Genomic DNA, 25,522 nt, shown 5'->3' on the forward strand with positions numbered 1-25,522 from the left:
GTGATTGTCTAGAAGAAGAAAAAGCAGTTTGATGACAGAGATTCTAGAGAAAAAAATAGCTTTTTTAACTTTTAACTCTCTAACTAATATAGACAAATTGTGTAGGTAAGTGTAACCAGATGGAAACTGGTTCATGGGCAGATATCGCCTATTTTAAGGATTGAAATGTATTCTATTCATTTACAGACATTCAAAACCATCAAAGAGATTAGTTCTGAATAGGTCTAGGAAGAATGAAACAAATCACCAAGCTAATCATTTCACAGACACCTTAATGACTTGACAATGTTGCTGTATTACATGTAGTCCGAGTCAGAAGTCAGGTGCTTTGTATTTGAAAGTTTGAGAAGTGAGGTGTGGGTGTGGGGAGAATAAAAAGAACATAAATTCTGGAAGATCTGTGCTCTAATCCTGTCTCTGCCACATAACAGCTGTGGGATTTGTACAAGTTACTTCATCTCTCTAAATCATGATTTTCTCAGTTGGGGGATAAGAAGGACTACTACATGGAGTTGGTGTAAGGGATTTATAAGGACTGTAAAGTATTGGTTTCCTGCCTGTTTCATCCTTCTATTCTACTTCCACGCCTCGTTGTGGCTCTGTCACAATAAATATGCCCAGCGTTGGAAAACTCCATCTGGTTTTTTTCAGATAAGGATAGTTATCTTCAAACAGACTGATCCCTGAACATAAAACATAATACAAAACCAAAAGTGCCTGCAACACTGTAGACTTTTCATATGTGGTTGTCTCCATGATTTAAATGTACCATCTAGAGTCTGCATGTGAAAGTCTTTTAAGATTGCTGCTGGCAATGACCTTCACCCGATTATGAACACCAAGGCAGCATAACAATATCTGAAATAATAGTATAGCACAGTACAGGTCTTTCATATGGACTTTAGATAGCCTTATCTTAGGGCATTCTGGTTTAATCATTTGGCACTTATGAAATATGCCATTCTTTTTTCAATTTTTATGTGCTGAGACAAGTACATGTCAATAGTAATTCTCAATGGAATCCATGACATCTGACTTTCTAGAAACATCTGGAACAGTATTGCCCTACTGATCCTGTCTCAAGAGACACTCTCCTTTAGTATATATATTCCTGAACAATGATTAAGAAGGGGCACTTCAGCTGGAAGTCACCTTTGTGTATATGAAGCTTTGGTATAAATATTTTTCCTTGCCACTAATACCAATGATTTTTGTTATTCTAACTTATTCAGCACAATGTGTGTGTGTATGAGTCTGCATACATAGTATATCATATATAATGTTTGTCTTATTCCTGAGGAAATAAAACTCAAAATGGCATTTCTAACTTTGAAATGCTTTTATGATTTTCCCAAATTCTTTCTTCCAAAGGTAGGGTGGGAAAAGATGAAAGTGTATCACACATACAGCTGTTTCTGTTAATTATGCACTTGATAGTGGTAGCATTCCTCTTATTTTATTCCTGTTGCTGGAGGCATCATTTTGTGAGTTCCTATCTCCACTCTTGCCCTTCTGCCATTTAAAATGAGAACTACCTTCCCAATAATCATTTCTAAATGCTTATTTCACTTTGCCTTTATACTAGAAACCACAATGGAATCTTATACTATCATATATCATCTCCAGGCTTCATTCAAAGCTGTCAGTGACTTTGGGGTACTTTTTGAGCCTGTGTTGACCCTTCTCAGCAGTATCTCATGGCTCCTGCCTGCAGCCTTGGCTCCCATCTGTATGCCTCTGTGTTCAATGTCTTTCAAATACTCCCCTATTCTCTCTGCTAGCATGCTGAGAGTCACGGAGGGAGGTGAGAGGAAAACTAGAGGGATGCTACTATAATAAAGGCTCACAATGGGTCAGGCACTATGTCTGATACTTGGAAGCTCTACCTACATCATCCACTCTAATCTTTACCACAACTTGATAAGAGAGCTATAATGGCCACACCTATAAATGATGAAAAACAATTCTGTTTTATAAATTTTGTCATGCTCATAAATCTGAGAAATGGAGGGGAGTGTTAGTTTCTAAACACATGTCAACTCACTCCTCTCCTGCAAGTACCCTCGTCCAGATCATCATTAACTCTTGCACAAATCAGAGACACTGACTTCTAATTTGCATTTGTGTTTCCATTCTTACCTTCTCTAATCTCTGCAAAGCCACATCGTGTTTTAAACAACAGCAACAACAAAAACTGAGTGAGATCATGTCCCTCAATACCTTTAAAAGTTTCAATAACTTCCCATTGCACTTAAGAGAAAATTCAAACTATTTACTGTGAGTCTTCAAGGTCCCCTACTACTTGGACCTTCCTCATCTCAACTACAACCACACTTCTTTTTTTTTTTAAATGGGTTTGCTTGACTTTCACTTATTTTTAAAAAAGAATTAAACTTTTTTTGAACTTTTTTATGGTAAAGTTTAGAGGCTAAGGGCTTTCTCCTCTCACCCTCTCCACGTCTCTCTCCCCTCCCCCCACTGTTTTCCCCTGTATCATTATAATAATATAGTTCTTCACAAACAATCGTAAGTCCATGATTCTGCTATTTAAGTATATCCTGACTGTGTTGGTATGGACAATGGCAGAGAGTCCAGCATCCTTTTGTCAAGAGATGTTCAGCAGTTTCATTGGGAGTCCATCTTTTATTCAGGATTAGTGCTGAATACTAACATGTTTCTTCACTTCACGGTGTGCTGGTCCCTGTTGTACAGTTCCTCTAGGAATACAGTGATACTTGCCTGTATGCTCATTCCTGGCTCTGTTCCCCTCCCACCCTTCTCCTTCCTTATTTCTTATTCCTTTTTTTATATTTTCACAATGGAACATTTGCATCTTACTTCACAATCACAGGCTTAGCACTCCATTGGGTAAAGATTTCAAGAAATAATAATTAGAAAAAAAAACCCTTACTGTTCCTCAAGTGTGTAGACACGGGCTGTAAACAATGAGCAAGTCTCAAGATGTTCCTCTCGTTTATGTAGTTTGCATTATTTTGTACCCTGTGTATTTGTTACTACTGATTAGGGGAAAACAAATTTCCTTCTTATTGGCTGAATTCTGGCCAGGATCTCCTTCCCTATCACAATGCTGATTTCAAACTCCGTCCCCTTTTCTCTGTACTATATAGTATGTTCTGGTAACTTGTGTAGTCTAAGCCTTCACGTGCCAGTTAACATTTGACCTTCTCCCCATGGGCCTTTTGAACCATCAGGGTCAAAAAACACCTCCTCACTGCTGTCATTAGTTGTTCTTCTAGCATTTTCCTATTTTATCATGTTTCTCTGCAACTTGTCTATTATCTTGTGAATCTGAAGATGGTAGAAGTCTCGTTTTTTTATGATGAGAAATTATGTTTCCTAATATATGCAAAGACAAATCATTTTCAGGACAAATTCATAGAAAATGTGTATTATGAAAAACTATGCATGAATTTTGGATTTTTTTAAGTTTTTATAAACTTATAGTTTAATTCCTTTTTATCAAAAATTTTACATCCTCTCATGTTCACAGAAGAAAAAAGTGCAGAGAGAGGGAGAAAAATAACATTATCCCAGAACTACTTCTTCCTTATATTATCTGTATTCTCCTGGTTCCTGGAAAATCTTGGACATAAAAAAAATTGTACATGTTTGTGTGATGAATAAATATGCAGAAAAAAAATTGGATGAACCAAATACAGTGAAAAAACACATTATGACTCACCTGACTTCCAACTTGATATATCTTAAGTGAACTTTTCAATTTTAAGAAGCAATTTTGAGAACAAAGTAAGCCAGAGGGGGCAGACAGAAAGAGAAAGCGTCGTGTGTTGCCAGAGTCTGGGATTGCTGAAAGCAGTCTGACAAATGGGATTTTGCTCAGTTTGCTCCTGGTGTAATCTACCCTTTGCCGGGCATTTTTTAAAAGATTAGATTTTGAAATAAAGCTTTATATTTCAGAATTTGCTGAGGCATGAGAGCATATCCCTTCTCCCTGCTCTTCTAATACTTAAGTGTGGGAATTTTCAAATAATTATGAAAGGAGAGACAACAAGCCCTGCAGGAGAATATCCCTGAGGACTTCAGCAACAGCCATTTTTAAAGCAAAGCTCCTGGGCTCCAAAAGCCATGGCTGCTCCTTTAAGATGTATTGAGATCGCAGTAGACCTGAAAATACTCCTTATATACCTAGAGCAACCCTGCGGCTAGCCAAACAGCACGCTTCAAATTAACTCATGTTTCTCTAAGGATGACAACTGTGCTTTTAGACGTATTGCAGTGGGACCCCAGCGCAGTAGCCTAGCAGCTAAAGCCCTTGCCTTGAACGCACCAGGATCCCATTTGGGCGCTGGTTTGTGTTCTGGCAACCCTACTTCCCATCCAGTTCCCTGCTTGTGGCCTGGGAAAGCAATCGAGGATGGCCTAAAGCTTTGGGACTCTGTACCCGCATGGGAGACCCAAAAAAGTCCACAGGTTCCTGACTTTGGATTAGCTCAGCTCTGGCCGTAGTGGCCACCTGGGGAGTGATTCAATGGATGAATGATCTTCCTCTCTGTGTATCTGTCTTTCCAATAAAATAAATAAATAAATGTTTAAAAAAAATTACAGTGGTCAAAGTCAGGAGTAAAAAAAAAAAAAAAGGATGGAAGGATGGTCATACCCACTTGTAAATCTGTGTCCAAATGTATTTCCTGATCTAGCTATAGCGTTGCCTGGTTAGACGGTTAGACTAGTCTTTATTACACTGCAAATATATGGGTACTTCTTAAAAAATCCTTTAGAAAGGATACTGTGGTTTTTTGTTTTGTTTTGTTGTTGCTAGTTTTAATTTCCACTCCATAATACTTCTGTAACATGCAATCAAAATGAATTACTAAAAAAAGTCCAAACACCTAAAAATGCAAGTTGCAGGCCCATTTTTTAAATATCCAGGGTACTGTACACATTCCTACAGGCTTGCTCTCTCATTCACTCCTATATTCCCTCCTCCTAGTCTTACTTTTTGCTTTGATTCTACAATGACATACTTTCAATTATCTCAAGCTTAACCCTATAGTAGATAAAGGAATTAACAAGTAGTAAGTAGAAAACCACTGTTCCTTAAAGGTATAGACAAGAGCTACAAACAATAATCAAGCCTCAAAATGTCAGTTTCACTCCAAATGCATTATATATTTTTAAGGAAAAAGGATGAGGTATGAAATAGCATTATGCTTTTAAAACTGTATATATGAAACACATGAAATTTGTTCCCTTCATATAAATGTTTTACAAAGTAAAACCCCCAAAGTAAAGATTTGTTCTCAATTTATGATCTTTTGCTCTCATGATGGAATCCTAGAATTCTCTTTTCTCTTTCTGTGTGTGTGCTTCAAAACTTCATCTATGTGGAGCCCATTAAAAAGAATTAGAATAACCAGGCTAAGAGAGTTTTACTTTTTATCCTTGTTTTTTAGCTTAATTTTTTAAAAGAAGCACTAATTTTTCTAAGCAACTATGCTGCTTGAGTGTCAATTGAGGAGTTTCCTATGCTTCCCTCTTAAAGACATTATTGAACATAAATCGGCTTTCTCCGGCTTAGTTCAAGTCATCATCATTAACATTATCATTAGTTTCACTGTGAACATAGGTGATGCCTGCAAGGGCTACTAATAAGTGGGGGGCTTTTAGTCTCCACACTGTGTGACCCTGGTCAATTACATGTGCCTGCAGCTGTTTTTATGACTTTCTGCCTCTCTGTCAGATGTCATTTCTTGTTACTCTCAACTTGGCCCATAAGGATAACTTCCTTTCTGTTTTGGATCTTCTGCATTTTAGCTTCTGAATTATTAGAAAGGAAGCAGATCACCATATTTTTCTCCATGTTACTCTTACTTGAAATAGACAAAGGCATTAAGTAAAGAGAAAGGAATAGTCTTATCTGTGTGTCAATTGTTTATAAAAATGATTAGAAATGGTATAATCTATAATGAAATTTGTTGGATATTTTATTGCTTCTGTTATTCTTTCAATGTCTTGTTTGATTACTCTCCTTAGCCAAATTCAAAATAAGGGTTTTCATTTACTAAGTTCTTTTCAGCTTAAATGCATTTTAATTGACACATAATTGTATATATTCGTAGACTATGAGGTGATGTTTAGGTCCATGGCCACAATGTGCCATGATTAAATCATGCCTATTAGCAAGTGCTTCATCTCACATAAGCATCATTTTGGTAATAAAAACATGTAAAATTTAGTCTTTTATAAATAATAAATATATGATTCACAATTTATTGTGGTTCCTTTCCATGCAATAGATCACTAAAGCTTTTTCAACTGTCTAAGTGAAAGTATGCACTCTTTCACCAATACCTTTGTGTTTCTCATCCAACCCTCCCCCAGCTTCTGGTAACCACCATTCGCCTCTCAACTTCATTGAATTTGCCTATTACAGATTGCATGTGTAAATGGGATCAGGCAGATATATCTTTGCAGGCCTGACTTGCTTCACTTACATAATGTCCTACAATTCCATACAGGTTATCACACCTGGTGTGATTTTTCTTAGGCTAAGTAGTATTCTATGGAGACTATATATGCATTTTCTTTATCCATTCATCTGATGATGAATTCTTAAGTTGCTTACATACATTGGCAATTGTAGCTAGTGCAGAAATGAAGGTGGAAATGTGGGTATCTCTAATGCATGGTGCTAATTCCTTTGAATACATACACAATAGTAAAATCCCTGAATCACATGGTAATTCATTTTTAGATTTTTGGAGAGAATGTATTTATTAATAATTGTATTAATTCACTGAGTTTTTTAAAGACAACTAATTCCATAAATGTAGGGAAGACAGTATGTAGATGCTACTATCCATGATGTTTTGGAATACTACTGGAGCACCAATTCTTGGTACATTCCTCCTTTATTTTTCTTATATTAAAAGCTTTGTGACTTTCCATACTCTTCCATAGTTCTCTTATCAATTATGAACATCATGTATCATTCTACTTATCAAATGAAATAAAAATAACTTTCATATTGAGTAGTCTTGACTTTGTGTTTTATATGAATTTCTATTATCAGCGATATCCTTAAAGTTTTTTTAAATCTTACTTATTTTAAGGGATATGGTTGTATTCTACATAGTTCTCCCTAATATTCATGTCTAGGGAAGAGCCAATAAAGATACCCAAGTCCTGTTTGGAAGTACATGAGTGCAATACCTGAGACCAGTTCCTGACTGCAGTTTCCTGCCAACAAAGCTCCTGGGATATATCTGAAATGGCTTCAAGGAATTGGATTCCTGACACTTATTTGGGGAAATGTGGGTTTATTTTCCCAGTGGAATCAGAAGTTGGAGGTGAATGTCAAACCCAGGTACTCCAACATAGGACACTGCATCGTCATCACCAGATCAAGTTCCTACCCCTCTTATTTTATTGAAAGTTTAACAGTCTCCAAAGTAATAAGACTATAAGAAACTATTCCTTTGGTACCAAAGACTGATATTCTTTATAGTCTAATGGCAGTGCTAGATTTGCTGAAAATCAAATTCAAGTAGTAGTAATAGGAAAGGAATGCTACCAACGAACTAAAACTCAGAAGCAAAATAGCCTGGAGGTTAAAAGTACAATCCCTGGAGTCCAGGGATGGCTGCATCATTTGTTAACTGTATTACCTTAGGCACTCTTATTTAATCTCTGTGTAATTTCGTTCTCTCATGTATGGAAAATGAAGATAACAAAAATGCCTGCCCAGGAGAGTAATAGAGATGATCAAATGTGTGTGTGTGTGTATAAAAATGTATATATATAGGTATATATATAGTAGTTTAGATAATGCTTGGTTTAGAGGAAGTCTTGTATATGTTGTAGTTGTTGCTGCTGTTGTTTTTGTTATTATATAGCAAATACCCTTCCCCTTCTGTTCATTAGCTTCTGGTATCCCTAAGGGATGCAATCACAGGAATAAGAAAAATTAGATTTCATACAATGAATGCAGTAACTAAGATTTACATGACCTTTTCCTAGTTAAGTCAGAAGTGAAATAAAACTAAAAGTTTCTGTGAAAATTACCTTTTGTACAAATTGGCTACCCTCTGAGAATGCCACTTAATTCTCTATACCAGCCACCTGCTTTTCTGAGCTCCCTAAATCTAGTTTGTTCTTAAGACAAATGTCATCATGATTTTATGCAAATGTATTTCCCTCCTACCTGCTCTAGACATTTCTCCTCCCCATCTAGGACTCCTGTTGCCACTTGGAGCTAGAATATATCTGCTGCAGCAGGCCAGCCTGAAGACAGGGGCCATGTGCATGAGGACTGCAGCTGACGAAACTGTCCAACAGCCTAAGACCTCAAACCGACATGCTATAACTATTCTGACATGTCATACCGTTACCTAAGGTGGCTCATTGTTTACAGGACTCTTCTAGAGAATGAGATGAGTTACTGAAAGAATTTCTGTTTTGAAGCAAGGATATTTTGTAGTAAGGAGACCTTTTCAGTGCAGTTTGTGCTCAGGGTGGTCCCAGCTGCCCAATTGCAGAATGAGAAATGAGAAGGATAGTCAGGATTCTATTTTCATTCAGTACAAATCAACCCTTATGGGTAAATGTTTTATCTAAATCGATAATGCTGTCTTTGAGTGTGCTTTTCCCTCAGCAGTCATTTTTTTAAACCTCTTGTTAGTAGTATCCATGTTTAGCTTCAATAACGTTGTATGTTACATTCAGCACTCATAGTAGCTGGGTGGATGAGTTCAGCCCAAGATCCTTTAGAACTGAGAAGACTGGAACACATTTCCTACTTTGAATAAGTGCTAGGTATGTGACTTTGCACATGCCAGTTAAATATCTCTGAGTCTTAGCACTCTTCTCTGCCAAACAGGGAATGGATAAGTATTGTGTGACCTGTAAGTTCCCTGCTGTATGTGCGTCATTTGTCACTCTGTTAGCATGACCCAGGAAGGGGATATTGGCATATGAGTTACCTTCCTGCCAATGCTAAGACTTTATTTCAACCATTTCAGCATTTCTGAAGGGAGCACTTTTTATTCCAGCATCTATGAGGAAATTCTATGCTAACTTCTCAATAGTATTTAATTAATCATGTGAATGAGTTAAACAAAAGGGTACATTGTATTTTTTTTTTATTGGAAAGGCGGATATACAGAGAGGAGAGACAGAGAGGAAGATCTTCTGTCTGATGATTCACTCCCCAAGTGAGCGCAACGGACGATGCTATGCCGATCCAAAGCCAGGAGCCTCTTCCAGGTCTCCCGCGCGGGTGCAGGGTCCCAAAGCTTTGGGCCGTCCTCGACTGCTTTCCCGGGCCACAGGCAGGGAGCTGGAAGGGAAGCGGGGCTGCCAGGATTAGAACCAGTGTCCATATGGGATCCCGGGAGTGCAAGGCGAGGACCTTAAGCACTACGCCATTGCGCCGGGCCCTACATTGTATTTTTAATAAAATTAAAACTAGACCTCTGTTTCTTTCTCTTAAATTTCCCCTTTTGAAGACAAAGCAAATAAGCCAGTCCTCAATGCATACTTGTTTATCAATACTTTTTTGTAATCATTTCTTTGGTCATAATACAAGAAAGCTGCTTATATGCAATCTAATGTACATGAATGTGGCAAAGATGAAAATTAGCAAATTAATGAATTTGGACCCTATTTATTATTGGGAAGAACTTGTTAAGTCACTGAAGAAGATGAACCTTGGGCACTGCTCAATGTCCTAGTTGCTAAATCCTCTTCTTGCATGCCCAGGATCCCATATGGATGCCAGTTGATGTCCTGGTAGCTCTACTTCCCATCCAGCTTTCTACTTGTGGACTGGGAAAGCAGTAGAGCATGACCCAAAGCCTTGGGATCCAGCACCTACCTGGGAGACCTGGAAGAAGCCCCTGGCTCCTATCTTTGGATCAGCTCAGTTCCAGCCATTATGGCCATATGGAGAATAAACCAGTGGATGGAACATCTCTCACTCTTTCTCTCACTCTTTCTCTCTCTTTCTCTCACTCTTTCTCACTCTTTCTCTCTCTCTCTAGCTCTCTATCTATCTGCCATTGAAATAAAAATAAAATATATTTTTTTAAAAATTTATTTTATCTAATTGAGAAGAAGATGGACAGATGCAGCTCTCCTATGTTTGTTGGCTCCCCAAACGCCTGAAAGGGCTGAAGCCAGAAGTGTTAGAAACAGCATGATCTTAACATTGGGTTTGGATTGTCCCTGTCAATTGAAGATATGAAATTCAAGTGTACTATCATGTATATGTGTGTTAATGTAGCAAGCTGATTGTACTTATCAAAATATTTTATTTTCTTGAAAGGCCAAAAGTTTGGCTTAAGACTCTCAAGTGTATAAACTGACATGATTTAAGTTATGTAAATCAAATACAAAATACAAGTTAAGAGAAAAGTGAAAGAACTGTTTGGAACTTGAACCTGGTCATGGTTTGTCTTGAATTAATCAGATAAATTAACCCATTTATCTTTTTGTTTTTCAAATGTTGCTGATTTATTTTCATTTAAAAGACAAAAACAGAGAAAATGAGGGAAAGAGGGATCTTTCACCCATTCCTTCACTGCCCAAATGCTCCTAATATTCTGGGCAGGACCAAGGAAAGCCAGCAGCCTGAAATTTCATCTGGGTCTATCACATGGGTTTCGGGCCTGAGTACTACAGCCATCCTCTGCTGCCTCCCTGGCACGTTAGCAGGAGGCTGATTCCAAAGCAAATGTAGGACCCTGTTCCAAGCACTTGGACATCGGATGCAGACATCCCAAGAAGTGTGTTACCATGCTCCACCACATCACCTTCCCTCCCACCCACACTATTGTCTCTTGGTGAGGAAATAACAAATGAAGCTACATTATTCATGTATGTAAATGGACAGCAACCAAAATAGCAGCATGAAATGCATGTGTATCTGAACAAATTCCATTCAGCAAGAAGTCCAGTAAACAGTTTCCTGCCGCACAGGCCAATTTCCAATTCTAGTTCCATCCTTCCAGGACATGCCTGTTTTTGATGGGACATAGACACCACTCAATCTATTACAGTGTTTCGCTTCTTTCAACTTCTGATGTGGTTCAGTCCACATTCCCCTTCCTGTCTTTTGGGAGTCCATCAGTGATACTTGGACTGCCAAAAACAGTGGCAGGAGACATCCATTGCCCGTCTACCTGACTTCTGTGACAGCAGTCACGGTTCTACATCTTAACAGGCAGTGAGAGGACACAGGAGCTGCCACTTCCCCCTTCCTTCAACCGAGTAATTTAATTCAATTTCGGAAAGATTGAGAGAGAAGGGAGAAAAAGAAAACTTTTCTAGTTACACAGATCAATCCAATTGTTCAGAGCTTCAGAATGAATTTTTAAACTTGTTGAACAGAAGCATACAAATGTCGAAGAGCGAGTTAGATAATGTACAAAGCCTCCATTCATTGTGTAGGCAGAAAGGAATGCTGAGACCCGGCAGCTCTCTAAGGAATGTTCCTTTGGCTTGCACTGCTCTGCTGGGAACAAGGAGAGAAACACATATATAAAATGAATTTATACTGTCTCTGGCTTGTAATGGCAAAATGATAAGAAAAATTGGCTGTTTAATATAAACTGTCAGTTGCATATTCCAGGCCTCCTCTCTTTGAGGTCCCGCCCACATCCACACGCTGGGCTACCGTTTAGTAAGGAGCACAAAGTGGCCGTTTATTACTATTGACTGGTGAGGCCTGTGCTCTAAAATTCATTCTGTCAACAGAATGTACGCAAAGCTGGCATTTTAAAGTGGGACTCTTCCCATTTCTGGGTTTTCTCTGGATTGCTATGCAACAGGATCAGTGCTGTAGTCCCCGGTTCAAGCTGAAAATGTTACACAGGAAGACATACCATGTAAAGGTCAGATTCTTCTACTATGATGATTTTTCTTGCTCTGTGTGTATACAAAGGAAGTTGAATATGCAACCTCTTATGAAGGTCCTATGGACTTTCTACCTGTCAAGCATATATATATATATGATATATATGATGCTATTAAAAAAGATCAATCTTTGTAATAAATGTATGATGCTGCAATATATGGAAGATGTTATAGTGGCAAAGTGAATTCAATGTGTGTTGCTAACAAGATTCTCTCCTGTGACGGAGTCCCGGTAATCTGTCGGTATTGTAGACCAAATATAGCCCTGTTTATCTGTTGCGCTATGCTGTGTATGGTCAGTCAAGTCTACGGCTTACTATGTGTGTGGCAAATATGACTTGGCGTGTATTGTAATTGCAAGGTTGGCACTGAGGTGCACTTTGTCATGGAGTTTTATTTCATGTCACTTCCATCAAAACTTATGTTGTATCCTATACTAGAAGAAATACTGATTACCTGTTAAATTTTACTAATAAGTTACTTTCTAGCTCCTGATGGCAAGGGGTAAATTATTATGCTTACTAATTACATACCTTTTGTGACTAAGACCATTTTCCAATTGGTTTTATAACACAGAGAGACAATACAGCAAGAAAAATGACAGAGGGGGCATCTTCCTTTTAGTTGGCCTTATAGAAATGACTTGGGGACTGTTTACTCTTTGCAGTTCTGCAGATTCCTAGCTAGTTTCTTTCATCCAGTAATTCTGCACTTGCCTTCTGCCTGTTGTCTGTAGGACCTCCAAGGAGAAGTTGAAGCTCACACAGACATCTATCACAACCTGGATGAAAATGGCCACAAAATCCTGAGATCGTTGGAAGGTTCTGAGGAAGCGGTCCTGTTACAAAGGCGTTTGGATAACATGAATTTCAAGTGGAGTGAACTTCGGAAAAAGTCTCTCAACATTAGGTAGGAAAAGATCTGGAGGGAAAAAAGTCAGAATTGAATTAAGAACGACAGAATTTCCCTCGTTTTTCTAGCACAAGTAGCTAATATCTCATATGTTTATGTAAATCACCTAATTTCACAGAGATTCATATTATTTTGAATAAATGAGTCATTCATTTGCTTGGTAGGGAGATGATACTTGAGGACTCAGATTGGATTAAAATGCTGGCATTTTATAACCACAGGAAAGATGTGTGTTAAGACATTAGGGGAAATTTAAATGAGGAGCACAGCTCTCCTCATTTCATAAGGCTCTGTCTTGCTTTATCACAGGGTTATATAAAAAGTGACGACGAGAACACATGTTTATTATGGAGTTCTTCCTTTAGCACTGCTCTGAGTGTAAGCAGAAGACATTCTGGAGAATGGATAAGGGGTCACAATACGAACCCACAGGCACCCTCTCCATGTCTCCTGTCTTGTGCTTTCTCTCAGATGCTCTGAAAACACAACTTCTGTCAGCAAAGCTTTCGGCTGTCCTATACTCCCCTGCTTTCTCCTTTGCACCTTTCTCTGTATCAACTTTCTCTTGGGAAGTTAATGGATGCATGTAACTGTCATTGTAAGGCAGGCAAAAGAAAGAGCTTGCCAAACTGGTTTGCTGGCGTGTGGTGGAAAGGTGTAAGGGCAGAAAGAATGAAAGGTCCTTCTTACCTAAATTTGGATGTAGGAAATACTGAAAGGGGAGCCAGGCGTCCTGCTTTTTACTTGGATCATTTTCTAATTCACTTATCCTCATTAAAATGTTGTGCTTTCCTCTGTGTCTGCAGGAGAACTGATCACAAAGGGAGGCAGAGAAGACCAATGGTTCCCTCATTATGAGGGAGCACACTAAGTTCATGACGTATTTACTATCCCTGCGTAGTGATGCTACAGAAGGGTGATTTTTTTTCCCTTCTTTCCTGTTCTTCTGCATTGTTCAGCATCTCACGTGTAACACGGTTACTGTAACACATTTACATCTATAAGGAAAGGAGAAATCTGAAACTTTATGGATTCAAAGGCATTATTGTAACACTCTGTACCTAATTTGAGATAATGCTACTACTAATGATAGCAATTGGCATTGACACTGTGCTGGTACACACCGTACAGTGACAGAAATGTTTTCTCTTTATTGACAATGAGCGCGATGCTCTGAGAAACCCTACAGTAGTAAATCCTATCATTTAACTTCTCTAACCTCTAAAGAAAGTGAGGCAGAGATGCTGAATATTTTCCATAAATCAGTTCGTTAGCAAGTGGCAGATCAGTGATTGAAACACAGCAAGTACATCCCAGGTTTTGAGTCATTAACTTACACTACTGAGTATGAAAAAAAGAGGAAACCTTTTCAAATAAATACATCATCTCTGAAAGAAAAGAGATGCAGATTACCAGGCATACAGAATGATTCACTTATAAAGCATTGTCCCAGGTGTTTGCAACTCAACCTGCCTCAGGCTCATTTGCTCATTTTTAACTCCTTACTTTGTCTATCTTTTTTTTCTTTTGTTTTCATTGAGGAATGAGTAAAGAATTTGGAGTAAAATGGGCAATGGCTTTTTCAAAGATAGGGAGGCTCCATTAGCTTTCAACAGCTTAAACTCCTACAAGAGGTCAGCATGCGTAATAACAAAGGCCACTCTCATAACATCTATCATTAAAAGGGAATGAAACATGTGAGATAGAAAAGATCTTGGTGGGTAAAGAAAAGGAAGTTATTCATTTTCATGGGACAGAAAAAAGAAAGGTGCTATAACCGTTCAGAACATCACTAAGTGCCTTTTCTCTCCTTCATGTGAACTTGATGGAATAAAAGGAGAATTGAAAGCGGCAAACAGCGTGTCAGCCAAAATACGGGCTCTTCACTCACAGCAATTTCCCATATGCCAGCTACTGCAGTTTAATTCTTGCTGTCATTAATCAAGTAGAAAAGTTAGCTTAGCTTATCTGAGGTGCTGCAAATTCAAGAATTTAAATATTCAGATCAGTGGTTTTGCCTGGTAAATAGGCCTCTCTAATAACACAGGATGTGTTATAAACCTTCACTTATGAAAAGAAAATGAGTAATTCTTCACATTAAAGCAATTTTCTTTTTTTTTTTCCTTGACACTTACGTGAAATAAGGGTATCACTCAATCCCTAGGGGAAGACAGGGTTCATTTGAAAGAAACACTGTCTGCCAACTGTGCCAAGCAAGCCCTTGCCAATTCATTTCTTTCTCTGTTCTTTCCCTACCCCCACTTTCATTCTTGCCAAAGAGTATTCATTATGCTCTTCATCATGAATTCCCTGAACCAAGTAGATTCTCCTTTCTAATTTTCTTCTTGCTCTGTGACAGTTGCCTCCATTTCCCAGGTGAGCATGTTAGTTCTTACACCTGCCTTCTCATACATCTTGCCTCTCTTCCTCTGAAGTTTACTCAAATTCCATAATGACAGGATTGGTTTGCCTTGAACATAGGATGCTGGCTGGGATGCCTGGATCCCATAGCAGAGTGCTGGATTGGAGGTCCAACTGTGTCCCCAGTTCCAGCTTCATGTTTATGCAGACTCTAGGAGACAGCGTTCAGTGGCTCAATTCACATCAACAAGGTTGCTTGAAGATACTATCCAGCATTAGGCTGGTGACTGGTCAAATGAGTTTGTTGGGATAATATATTTCACACCCGCAGACCTTGCATTTTTATTTTTAAAGTGTTAGCAATTTTGAGAAGAGGTCAAATGAATTTTTTTATGTAAGACACATAAAATAAGAGTTCAACTTAATCTGCCTCCAGAGGGTTTTTTTTCCAGATTATTGTATATGCTACTAATTTATTTCTATAATTTGTTATCAATAATATAATTTGTTTTGTTTGGCAAAAGTTGCTTTCTGGAAGACTTTTGTATTTGTTTAGAAAACTATAAATACTGAGTAAAATATACACATTCTTGACACTTTAAACATGAATTTTAGAAGCTACAAACACCAATATTATATAGTATAGGTCAGCAATAAATCTGGGGTCATAATTGGTGCTAGAAGTTACAATAGCTAGAGGAGTTAGAGAAGAAAAAGGAGCAAAAGGAAGCAGAGACATTCTACCTTTGTGAGAAAAATGTGACTTGGAAATGGAGTATCTCTGACCTTCGTTCTATCACTCTTGGAATGTTAATTATGTTTGCATGTCAGAGTTCAAGGCCCATCTGGAAAGAGCTGTTTACCTCTCTTTAGACTTAATTTTCCCTCTTTATTTAAAACCCAATAGCTCCGATTTTATTTCTATCTTTCCTTCTGTATGCTTAAGTGCTATTTTTATTACACTGGAGTACCAAAGGTATACAGGGATGTATCATTAGTTTTATAAAGTAAGTCAAAATGAAAAATGAATTCAATATAACACATTTCACTTTAAGAATGCATGCCTCACAGAGTAAAGTTTTATTAAGGATTTCAAACTAGGCATCAACTAAATCACACTTGAAATATCTGTGTCTAGAGAAATGGCAATCACTTTATCAGTCCCTACAATTCTTAGAGTTCTGACACCAAGGAGTCCCTTGAAGACCAGGCAGTATATCCCAACACACCTAAGGGTTCTGCATTTTATGAAACCATACAAATTGTGGAAGTTATCTCCCTTTTAGAGATCAGCACTTGCCTTGTTAAAGGTTAGCAGTCCCAAAGCTCTTGTGTTCACTAATAAAGATTAATAGAAACTGAATATAAGCAAAATGTTTCCCTTTAAACCACCCCTTTTTATTTTTCTGTTGAGTAGAAAAAAAATAGTGTATTTCACAATGTAGCAAGTAACCTTTTTGCTCATGGATCTAAAAACATTTGGTTGAAATGAATGAAACAGAATTTCCTTCTTTGAGAAAGGTTTGTAATTTCTATTTCCTGTGTCTAAATAAGCTCAAGGTATGTGCTTCAGCAGTTATCTTTATGTCTTTGTGTCTTGGTTTCTCCATCTGCAAAACATGTGAGCTAAGCTGCAGTCTCTCAGGATTTTTCCAGTCCAGTAGACTGCACTGCAACCAGGGGAAAAAAGTCATTAAACCAGTGTGTCTGTAAACACTTTAGAGAAGAGCTATTCCAAGTACAAACACAGGTTAATCACTTAGTAATATTTACAATAGACACATGCAAATACAAATAGAACCATTACCTCCAACAAATATATTACAAATGATCAATGAACATATTAACAAGTTCAATGTGTTTTGTTTCATTGAGACCTTCAAAATGTGTCACTGATATGCACAAACCTTTGCCCTCTAGAGATAAGCAAGTAGTATTTAGTAAGTATCAGAAATAGTTTCAGAAATCTTTTCTTAAAGAATGGTCCTAGAGTTCATCTGTAGACTCGTGAAGGTTCTTGCTGAAAGTATATATTCCTGGGCCCAATGCAGTAGCCTAGTGGCTCGCCATGCATGGGCCAGGATCCCATATGGACTCCAGTTCATGTCCCAGCTGCCCAGTTCAATTTCAGCTCCCTGCTTGTGGGCTGGGAAAGTTGCAGAGAACATCTCAAAGCCTTGGGACCCTGCACCTGCATGGGACACCCGGAAGAAGCTGCTGACTTTAGATCAGCTCAGCTCTAGCCACTTGGGCTGTGAGTCAGTGGATGAAAGATCTTTCTCTCCATCTCTCCTTCTCTCTGTAAATCTGCCTTTCCAGTGAAAATAAATAAATCTTTTTTTTAAAAAAAGTATACATTCCTTTTTCAAGAATAGAAATTATGGCAGAATCTCACTAATAAACAAGTTACTCAGATGGTTCATATGCATACTGAGAGTTCACAAGCTCAGCTATATTGAATACCACTCTGCACTGTTTGCAAGAAGGAACTTTTATCACCTCCCCAGCTTGTTCTTAGTATACTCCATGCTTTTTAAACCTTTTGCTTAAGTTTTTGTTCCTTTCATTTTTTGCTTTTATTTTTTTATTGTTATTATTAATTACATTGCATTATGTGACAGTTTTATAGGCACTGCGATTTCTCCCACCTCTCCCCAAACCCTCCCCCCATGGTGGATTCCTCCACCTTGTTGCATTACCACAGTTCAAGTTCAGTTGAGATTCTTTCATTGCAAGCATGTGCATTAGGAGTGAAAATAAAGAAATAATCATTTGACATCTAGTTAAGACATTTGGACATGCTGAAATTTTACCCCCACGTACCTTTTATTTTAAAAAGATTTATTTATTACTATTAGAAAGGCAGATTTACAAAGAGAAGGAGAAATCAGAGATTTTTATCCATCACCAGTTCACTCCCCAAATGACCCCAAGGGCCAGAAATCCATAGCCAAGAGTCAGGAATTTCATCCAAGACTCCCACGTGAATGCAAGAACCCATCCACTGAGCCATCCACTGAGCCATCCACTGCTTATCCAAGCCATAAGTAGAGAGCTGAATGGGAAGTGGAGCAGCCTGATTTCAAACCAGTGCCCATATGGGATACTGGTGCCTGCCAGCAGATGATTAGCCACTTGAGCCACCACACTGATCCTGAACCTCAGATACCTTAAAAACTGCCAGCAGCTAGATATGTGAGAACATTTCTCCCTTTGTTCCAATTCCTTCTTCTGCTATTGCTGTTACTTCTGTGTTACTTCTCTAAACCACTCTGCCCCTGGTGTCTAAATACCTCCCTCTTACATGCTATTAAATTTCTCCTGGATCTAAATAGTTTTGAAATGAACCCCCTGCATCTCAGAGCTTTTTATCTTCCCCTTCTCCTAATGAGTGCACCAGTGTTCAACCCCCAAATGAACAAGTGAGTAGTAGTTCAGTTAAAATGCAGCTGTGCTGCAGCAGCTCAGGTCAACAAGGCAGTAACAGGAGATATCCCAGCAGACAACCTTCTCTCTCTCCTCTTTTACACTTTCCCCCACAAACAGAGCTTGTCTCCTCTTCTGGAAACAGGGAGACCACGCCTCAGACGTCTGCATCTTCTCCTTTCCCTTTCCTTTTTTCGTACACCGCAATGCTTCATTAGGACTTAAAGACACACAATAAATATTGATTTCCGCAGTGTCTCTTCTCCCATTTGGCTACTTTTGCAGATCTGGACTCTGCTTTTCTCTGCCTGGCTTTCAACATGTCCTGTCTGACAGCCTTTTTCACCCTCAAGGCAACAAGCTGCGAATTAGTGACACCTCTGGGAATCCCTGTAACCAGTACTCAGTCCATGCCATTAAGCAGCTAAACTTTTGCATAAGAAACTCTCACTCAGGCCTATCATGGAAAAATGTTCATAACTGAGAGAGAAGGAGGGAACAGAAGCGTAGAAGACCTGACCTCTACACTGGGTGCAATCTGCATGGCCTATATTTAATTCAGGACATTTATGGAACTTCACATTTCAACTGTCTGATGCTATTACCATAGGAAGCTTGAAATTTTCTAATTTGATGGAAAAGCCTTATTTTTGGAATATAATCTTTGTATTGTGCCTTAGGGGAAGAAGTTGACAATTTGGAAAATTTAAAATATGAAGGAGTAAATAAGCTGTCACCCCACCTCTGAAGATAACCTGACCCTGATTGTCAGTCCAGAATTATTTCAGGCACAGTCAAGCATGTACACACAAATACATACACACACAACTGTTGCAGCAAAAAACGAAGTGGATTATTTATTATTAATACTGGCTTTTTCATCACCAACTGACTATTTTTAATGTCTGTAAATATTTGCCTTTGTTATCCCTTTGTTATCATGTTGACTATCACATGACGTTTCTTGGTATGAACTCAGCATTGTGCACATGACCAATTTCCTAGTTTTAAACAGTTGCTTCTACTTTTTAGCAATAATAAATAATAAACGTGGTTACCATGTGACCAGAGGGAAATATCACTCGACCTGGTTGCTTTGCTTAATGTCTCAATTTTTGCAGCATTAGAATCTATTAGACTTATGTTCTAGGCAGCATTAATTTTTATGAATTAATTAGTGCTGAGAGCAGTGGGTGATGGAGTAGAATTCTTGATTTAGCTGAGGATAAAGCTGTGTGCACTTCCTGCCTCTCCTCTGTTCTGGATGATGATGTATTATATTGATTTAGCTTTTCATCTTCAAGTCAAATGTAGGTTTTACAGCACATATCATTCATTTGTATATTCTTCAATGGCGTCTAAGGATTAACATGTTCTGAATCCAGCTGATGGTAGGGCACTCAGCCTCCTGCCTAAATGATTCATGTTTGGGGAAGCTTTCTGACAAATGCCTGATTTTAGCCTTCCCTGTGACTTGTTGTCTCAGTACATTTTACACAAAAGAAACACAGCGGAAATTGTTGGAACCTGGTGAAAACAAATCCCAGGTGCACAGGAATAAAGCAGGGTAGAGGAAAGGAGAAGCATATGGGAAGAGAAGCAAAAAGGAGCAGACGCCAGACGGAAGGAGTCCACAGAAAAGGCCGCCTAGTGTGTAGAAATGGAAAAGTCAAAATGTGGGGAGAGACATTTCCATTTAGCAAAACAGAAAAAAATTCTAGGACTAGCATGTGTCACATGAAAATGGAGTGGTTTTTATTAGCCACCCAGGTCCATTTTTTCTCCCCAAAGCATTAAGCATTGCAATGATATGGGAAAGCAATTGACTCCAGTATGTGCACCATGCCAAAAGTCCTAGAACTCTAACGTATTGAAATAAACATATGACTAGACATCACCTTTCCCCCTAAATTGCCATCAAAACCCCTAATTACGTAGCTCTAAAAGCAAATCATCAGATTTTCATGAAAGATTGCCACATTTTTCACATTACGTTTATACAACCCAGCCAATATACCTATCATGGAATTGTTAGACTCATCCATTATATTAGTGTGTATCCTGACATAGTTGCTCCTGTTATTTTTCAGATCCCACTTGGAAGCCAGTTCTGAACAGTGGAAGCGTCTGCACCTTTCTCTTCAGGAACTTCTGGTGTGGCTACAGCTAAAGGATGATGAATTAAGTCGGCAGGCGCCCATTGGAGGCGATCTTCAAGCAGTTCACAAACAGAATGATGTACACAGGGTAGGATATTTTTAAGCCTAGTGTCCTGGACATTTTAAGTATTCAGTGACTATTTTTAAATTGGTCTTGGTTGACATTACGTTGAATAGAAAATCTTTTCTGTCCTCTTGTCCAAGGATCAATTATAAATAATCCAAGCCATTATGTTTTAAATGTCAAAAGCATCTGCATTAATAATAACCTTTAAGAAATTTCCCATCTCTTTTGGCTATTTTTAAAATGTTTTTGTTGTGAAAACTCTTGAACATATACAAAAATAAATAGAATGCTATAATGAACACCCTTCAGGACATCAGTAGTCATCCCTTCATGATTAATCTTATTTCTTTTACACCTCTAACCTTTCCTACAGTGTTTTTTTTTAAGATTTGTATATGTATTTTCATTGGAAAAGCAGATACACAGAGAGAAGAACAGATAGAGAAAGATCTTTTCTCTTCTGGGTCACTACCCAAATGGCCAAAACGGCCAGAACTGAGCCAATTCAAATCCAGGAGCCAGGAATATCTTCCAGATCTCCCATGTGGATGCAGGGTTCCCAGGATTTGGGCCATCTTCCACTGCTTTCTCAGGCCATAAGCAGGGAGCTGGATGGGAAATTCAGCAGCCAGAATATGAACTGGCATCCGTATGGGTAGAGGATTAGCCAATTGTGCCATCATGCCAGCCCCATTCCGCCAGCATTTTGAAATGAATATCAGGCATGTATCATACCATTTATAAATATTTTATGAATCTCTCTAGAATATAAAGGAATCACTGTAATGACAGTGTTACTGTAATACATACAAATATCAGAAAGTTCATCATATTACATATTACATATTACATATGCAGTTAGTATTCAGATTTTCATTTCTGTTATGTGTCATAAATTTATCGAAGGTTTCTATTTAGAATTTAAGAAGAAATTAAGATCTGCCCATTGCAAATTATCACTTAGGTTATCCCTTTGTGAAACCTGTTATTTTGAAGTAATTCTAGATTCAGAATAAGTTATAAAATATTGCAATTTCTCTATGCTTCTTACTCCGTTTCCTATAATAATTACAACATTGATAACTATAATACAATTGTTATTGTCATGTCAAAATGCAACCTATATAAAATATGCATTTACAGTGCTTTTCAGTTTGTCCTATTTCAAGTGCTTAGCAGCCAGACATGGCTAGTGGCTACCTACTGAACAGAACAGTTCTACAGATTGGGTCATATCCAGGTTTGACCTTTTGGAGCACGACTATTTAATAGTATTAAAAATAGTATATTCTTCCATCCTCGGGAGATGCAGAAAGCTTAACTTGCTCTTTTGTGTGTATAATTTTAATAATTCTTAATGATCAATGGCTAGGAGTTGCATAATGAGAATTGACAATTTCTATCATCACACTTTTCTTTATTAGCTGTAAGATGTCTATGAGAATTTGTTTAATTCATCTAAAATTTGAGTGTACCAGGGTATCATTCATATTAGATAGGGAAGATAGTGTTTTTGTTTTACCTGTTTTCAAAATAGCAAGTTGTTCACTGACATCCTCCGACAGTGACTAGTTGTTTCCATTTTGTCTTGAGTTGCTTTCTGTCTTCTCATTTATGCTCTGGGTGCAGAATGGGAGGATTGATGCTGCTCACTTCCAACATCCCAGAGCCTAGCCAACAGTCTGGTTTCCAGTGGATACTGATAAGCCTTTGAAAATAAGAATAAGAGACACATGAATAAAAATGAAAGGCAAGCCATAAATTATCACCAAATTAAAAATCTTGATCACCTGATACTGTTTTTATATTTTTAGCACTTTTTGAAGAAGGATTTCCAGAGCGACACAGCCAAAGGTGAAAAGTTGAGGAAAAACCAGGGGTTATATTAGTCCAGTGAAGAGGATATGGCACATTGCAAAAGGGAGGAGAGCCGAGAAGGGATGTTCAAAGATCTTGGCTAAAAAAGCAAAATGGCAAACAGACCGCCAGTTTCTCCTTTAGTCATTTCAATTCATGTATTTCAGAATATTAGGTTATCTGAAAATGTAATGGTGCTAAATTTTTTTGAATGTTCTAGCTTTGAACAGTCATATAACACTAGCATTTATAGAGAAGAACATTCATTGAGAAGGATGAGCATTTAAAATAGAATCAATTACAGGATATGGTAAAATGAGACAGAATTTCTACAAAAGATGTATTTTTATTTTAGTTCCAGAAACGAAAGATGAATCATTGGATGCGTGTACTGGGAGACAGTAGGCTGAGAGTCTAATCATGTTTCTCCAAACATTAGATTATGATTTCTACTTTGTTCTGTAGCTGTAGGGTAAGAAAATTGTTCTAAATAATCGTCATGATCCCTTTCAACAAGTATCGCCATCCTTGGGTTTTGTTTTGCTTGTGTGCTAATAATGGCAAACTGTCTGTGCTAATCAGTTTCAATCCCTATTCAGGAATCTCATGATAAAGTAGATGATTTGGGGAGTTACAGGAAACACTTAGGGTGAAGTTATCTAATCATCACTTAGCCAGCATGCTTGCTGAAATTCTTATTACCCTGCTTTGATTTAACAAAACTTCCAACCCATTGAAAACTCTGTGTTTTTCATATTGGGCACACTGGTCCTCTAGTTTTACCTCTCTCCAAGTTTAGCTTTGATTGAATCATCAAGCATTTTTAACAACTCTCAAAATCCTAGAATCCTTTGCTTCTTTATCTTTTTTGTTTCTGTAAACTACAAAGCAAGCAATCAAACAACTGGGAGAAACTAAATATGTCCTCCTTTCCAGACAACGACAAAGCACACAGGCACAGTACCTCCCCAGGATGAACTCACTCCTGGCTTCCCTTGCTAATGCAGTGCTGAGTTGGTTTACCTCCACAATACTTCTTGACTCTGTCTACCACAAAATCACCATGTTACAAGAAACCAGTTTTCTTACCATTTCTGTTTTTGCTAATGTACAATGCACTTTTGATATTTTCATCTGACTATGCAAAAGTATATATGGAATTATGTCAGTCTTCCTCCTGACACTTGTCACCTTCTCAAAGCTCTTGGAAAACATGGAAATCCTTAGCAAGAGCACAAATCTTATCTGGCTGTCTTACAGTTTTGTTTTTAATGAAGCTATATAGTCAGTCACAGTTGATATGATAGAGAGCTTTGCTTTTCTTGCAGGTGAAATTCCAAGATAGTCCACAAAGGCAGCTGGGGGGTACAGTAGCACTCCTCAGAGGAAGTTTCACACCCATGGGATGTGAACTATGGTCCCCAGACCAGCTGGGCAGCATAATAACAGCAACTGAATGGCTTTCAAGACTAATTAATAAAATAATGCTCCATATGCAGTGAAGTGTTATAAATAATTAAAGCTCAAATGTGCCTTAGCAAATATAAACTGACCAATTTTTATATCTTTTGAATACATTATCCTGGCTTTTATAATTCCTCATTACTTGCCTCACTAGACTGACTCATTTTCAATTAGTGTGTATTATTCTGGCCCAGATATATTTTAAAAATTGACTCCCTTTGTTTTACTTGAACAGTCACTAAAGTGATATTTATTACTTGTCTACTTCTGTAATTAACCTAGCAAGCATTTTAAAGGAGCAGATCATAGCGGGGAATTTCTAAGGCTAGCTGCAATAAGCCATGTGCTTATTTAATTCCCTTCCTCCTACCCCAAATCCAAATGCAGGATAGGTCTTCATTATAAGAATACTGTAGGCAATGACATTTTGTTTGAATTTGTTACTAATGAAATTGATTGTTGTTAGGTTTTCATCTTTCAGTTTAAATATCTCTGTAATCCCTTCCCTAGAGACTACCTTCAAAGGTTCCTAAGATTTTTCTGGTTAAGATTTAGATGGAAGTAATCAATACATACATTATTAAAACAGTGGACAGGAAGCCATTATTCCTTGGATTTTGTTGACAAATGAAAAGGCTTGAATAAAGTAGTTTACTTGTACATTTGTCAGGTCATACATTATGCATGTTCGATTTCCTCAGGAGTCACCACAAAGTGAAAGAGAGGTTTAACAATTCAATGAAATTGTTCTGAAATCATGATGTAGATCCCACATTTGTTCAAGCTAATTCTGTTATCAATGCTGGCCTGCTAACATCACGTGTATGTTGTGTGTATGTTTGTGTTAGCTTAATGAGTTAGTTCTCTGTGCCTTCTTTACCCAGAAACAGAAAATGTCTTTGGGTGCCATTTATAAATGTTAAGTCGGCTCTCTGTCAAGAAAAAAATGCATTCTTTCCTATCCTCTCAGAAAAATTGCATGAGATTTTGATAGATTTATCTCAGCATTTGATGGCCTGTCCTCTTAGAATATCTAAGCAAGTTCACTTGCTTTGTAACTTCTAGTTATGTGTATCCCAAAAATGTCTTCTTAATTCTATTGGAGGAAGTAAATGTCTTTCTGATATTCTCTTTTCAAATATTTGTTTATTTGTTTTTGAAAGTCAGAAAGTGACAGAGAGAAAGGGAGAGATGAGGGGAAGCAGAGAGGGTAAAGGAAAGAGAGGAGAGAGAGAGAGGGTAGAGAGATTGTGTATGTGTATCTGTCTGTCTGTCTGTCTGTGAGTGAGAGAGAAGCTCCTATGCCTGTATGACAATAAAGGCAGAGACAGGACTGGGCCAAAGCTGGGAGCTGAGAACTCAATAGGGGTTTGCCATGTGG

General features: G+C 38.0%; 1 protein-coding gene across 4 annotated transcripts in view; it reads left to right on the forward strand.

Moving 5' to 3' along the window:
- DMD (dystrophin) overlaps positions 1 to 25,522 on the forward strand; it is a 1,921,612-nt gene that overhangs the window by 1,545,750 nt on the left and 350,340 nt on the right. For all 4 annotated transcript variants that reach the window (XM_041000021.1, XM_041000029.1, XM_041000033.1 and 1 more), the window contains 2 exons: positions 12,632 to 12,804; positions 20,685 to 20,841. In XM_041000021.1, coding sequence (XP_040855955.1) covers positions 12,632 to 12,804; positions 20,685 to 20,841 — 330 coding nt within the window. The remainder of the gene's footprint in view (positions 1 to 12,631; positions 12,805 to 20,684; positions 20,842 to 25,522) is intronic.

This window comes from Ochotona curzoniae, unplaced genomic scaffold (assembly GCF_017591425.1).
Source record: "Ochotona curzoniae isolate NIBS_2020 unplaced genomic scaffold, NIBS_Ocur_1.0 contig_1274, whole genome shotgun sequence".
Taxonomy (NCBI): Eukaryota; Metazoa; Chordata; class Mammalia; order Lagomorpha; family Ochotonidae; genus Ochotona; species Ochotona curzoniae.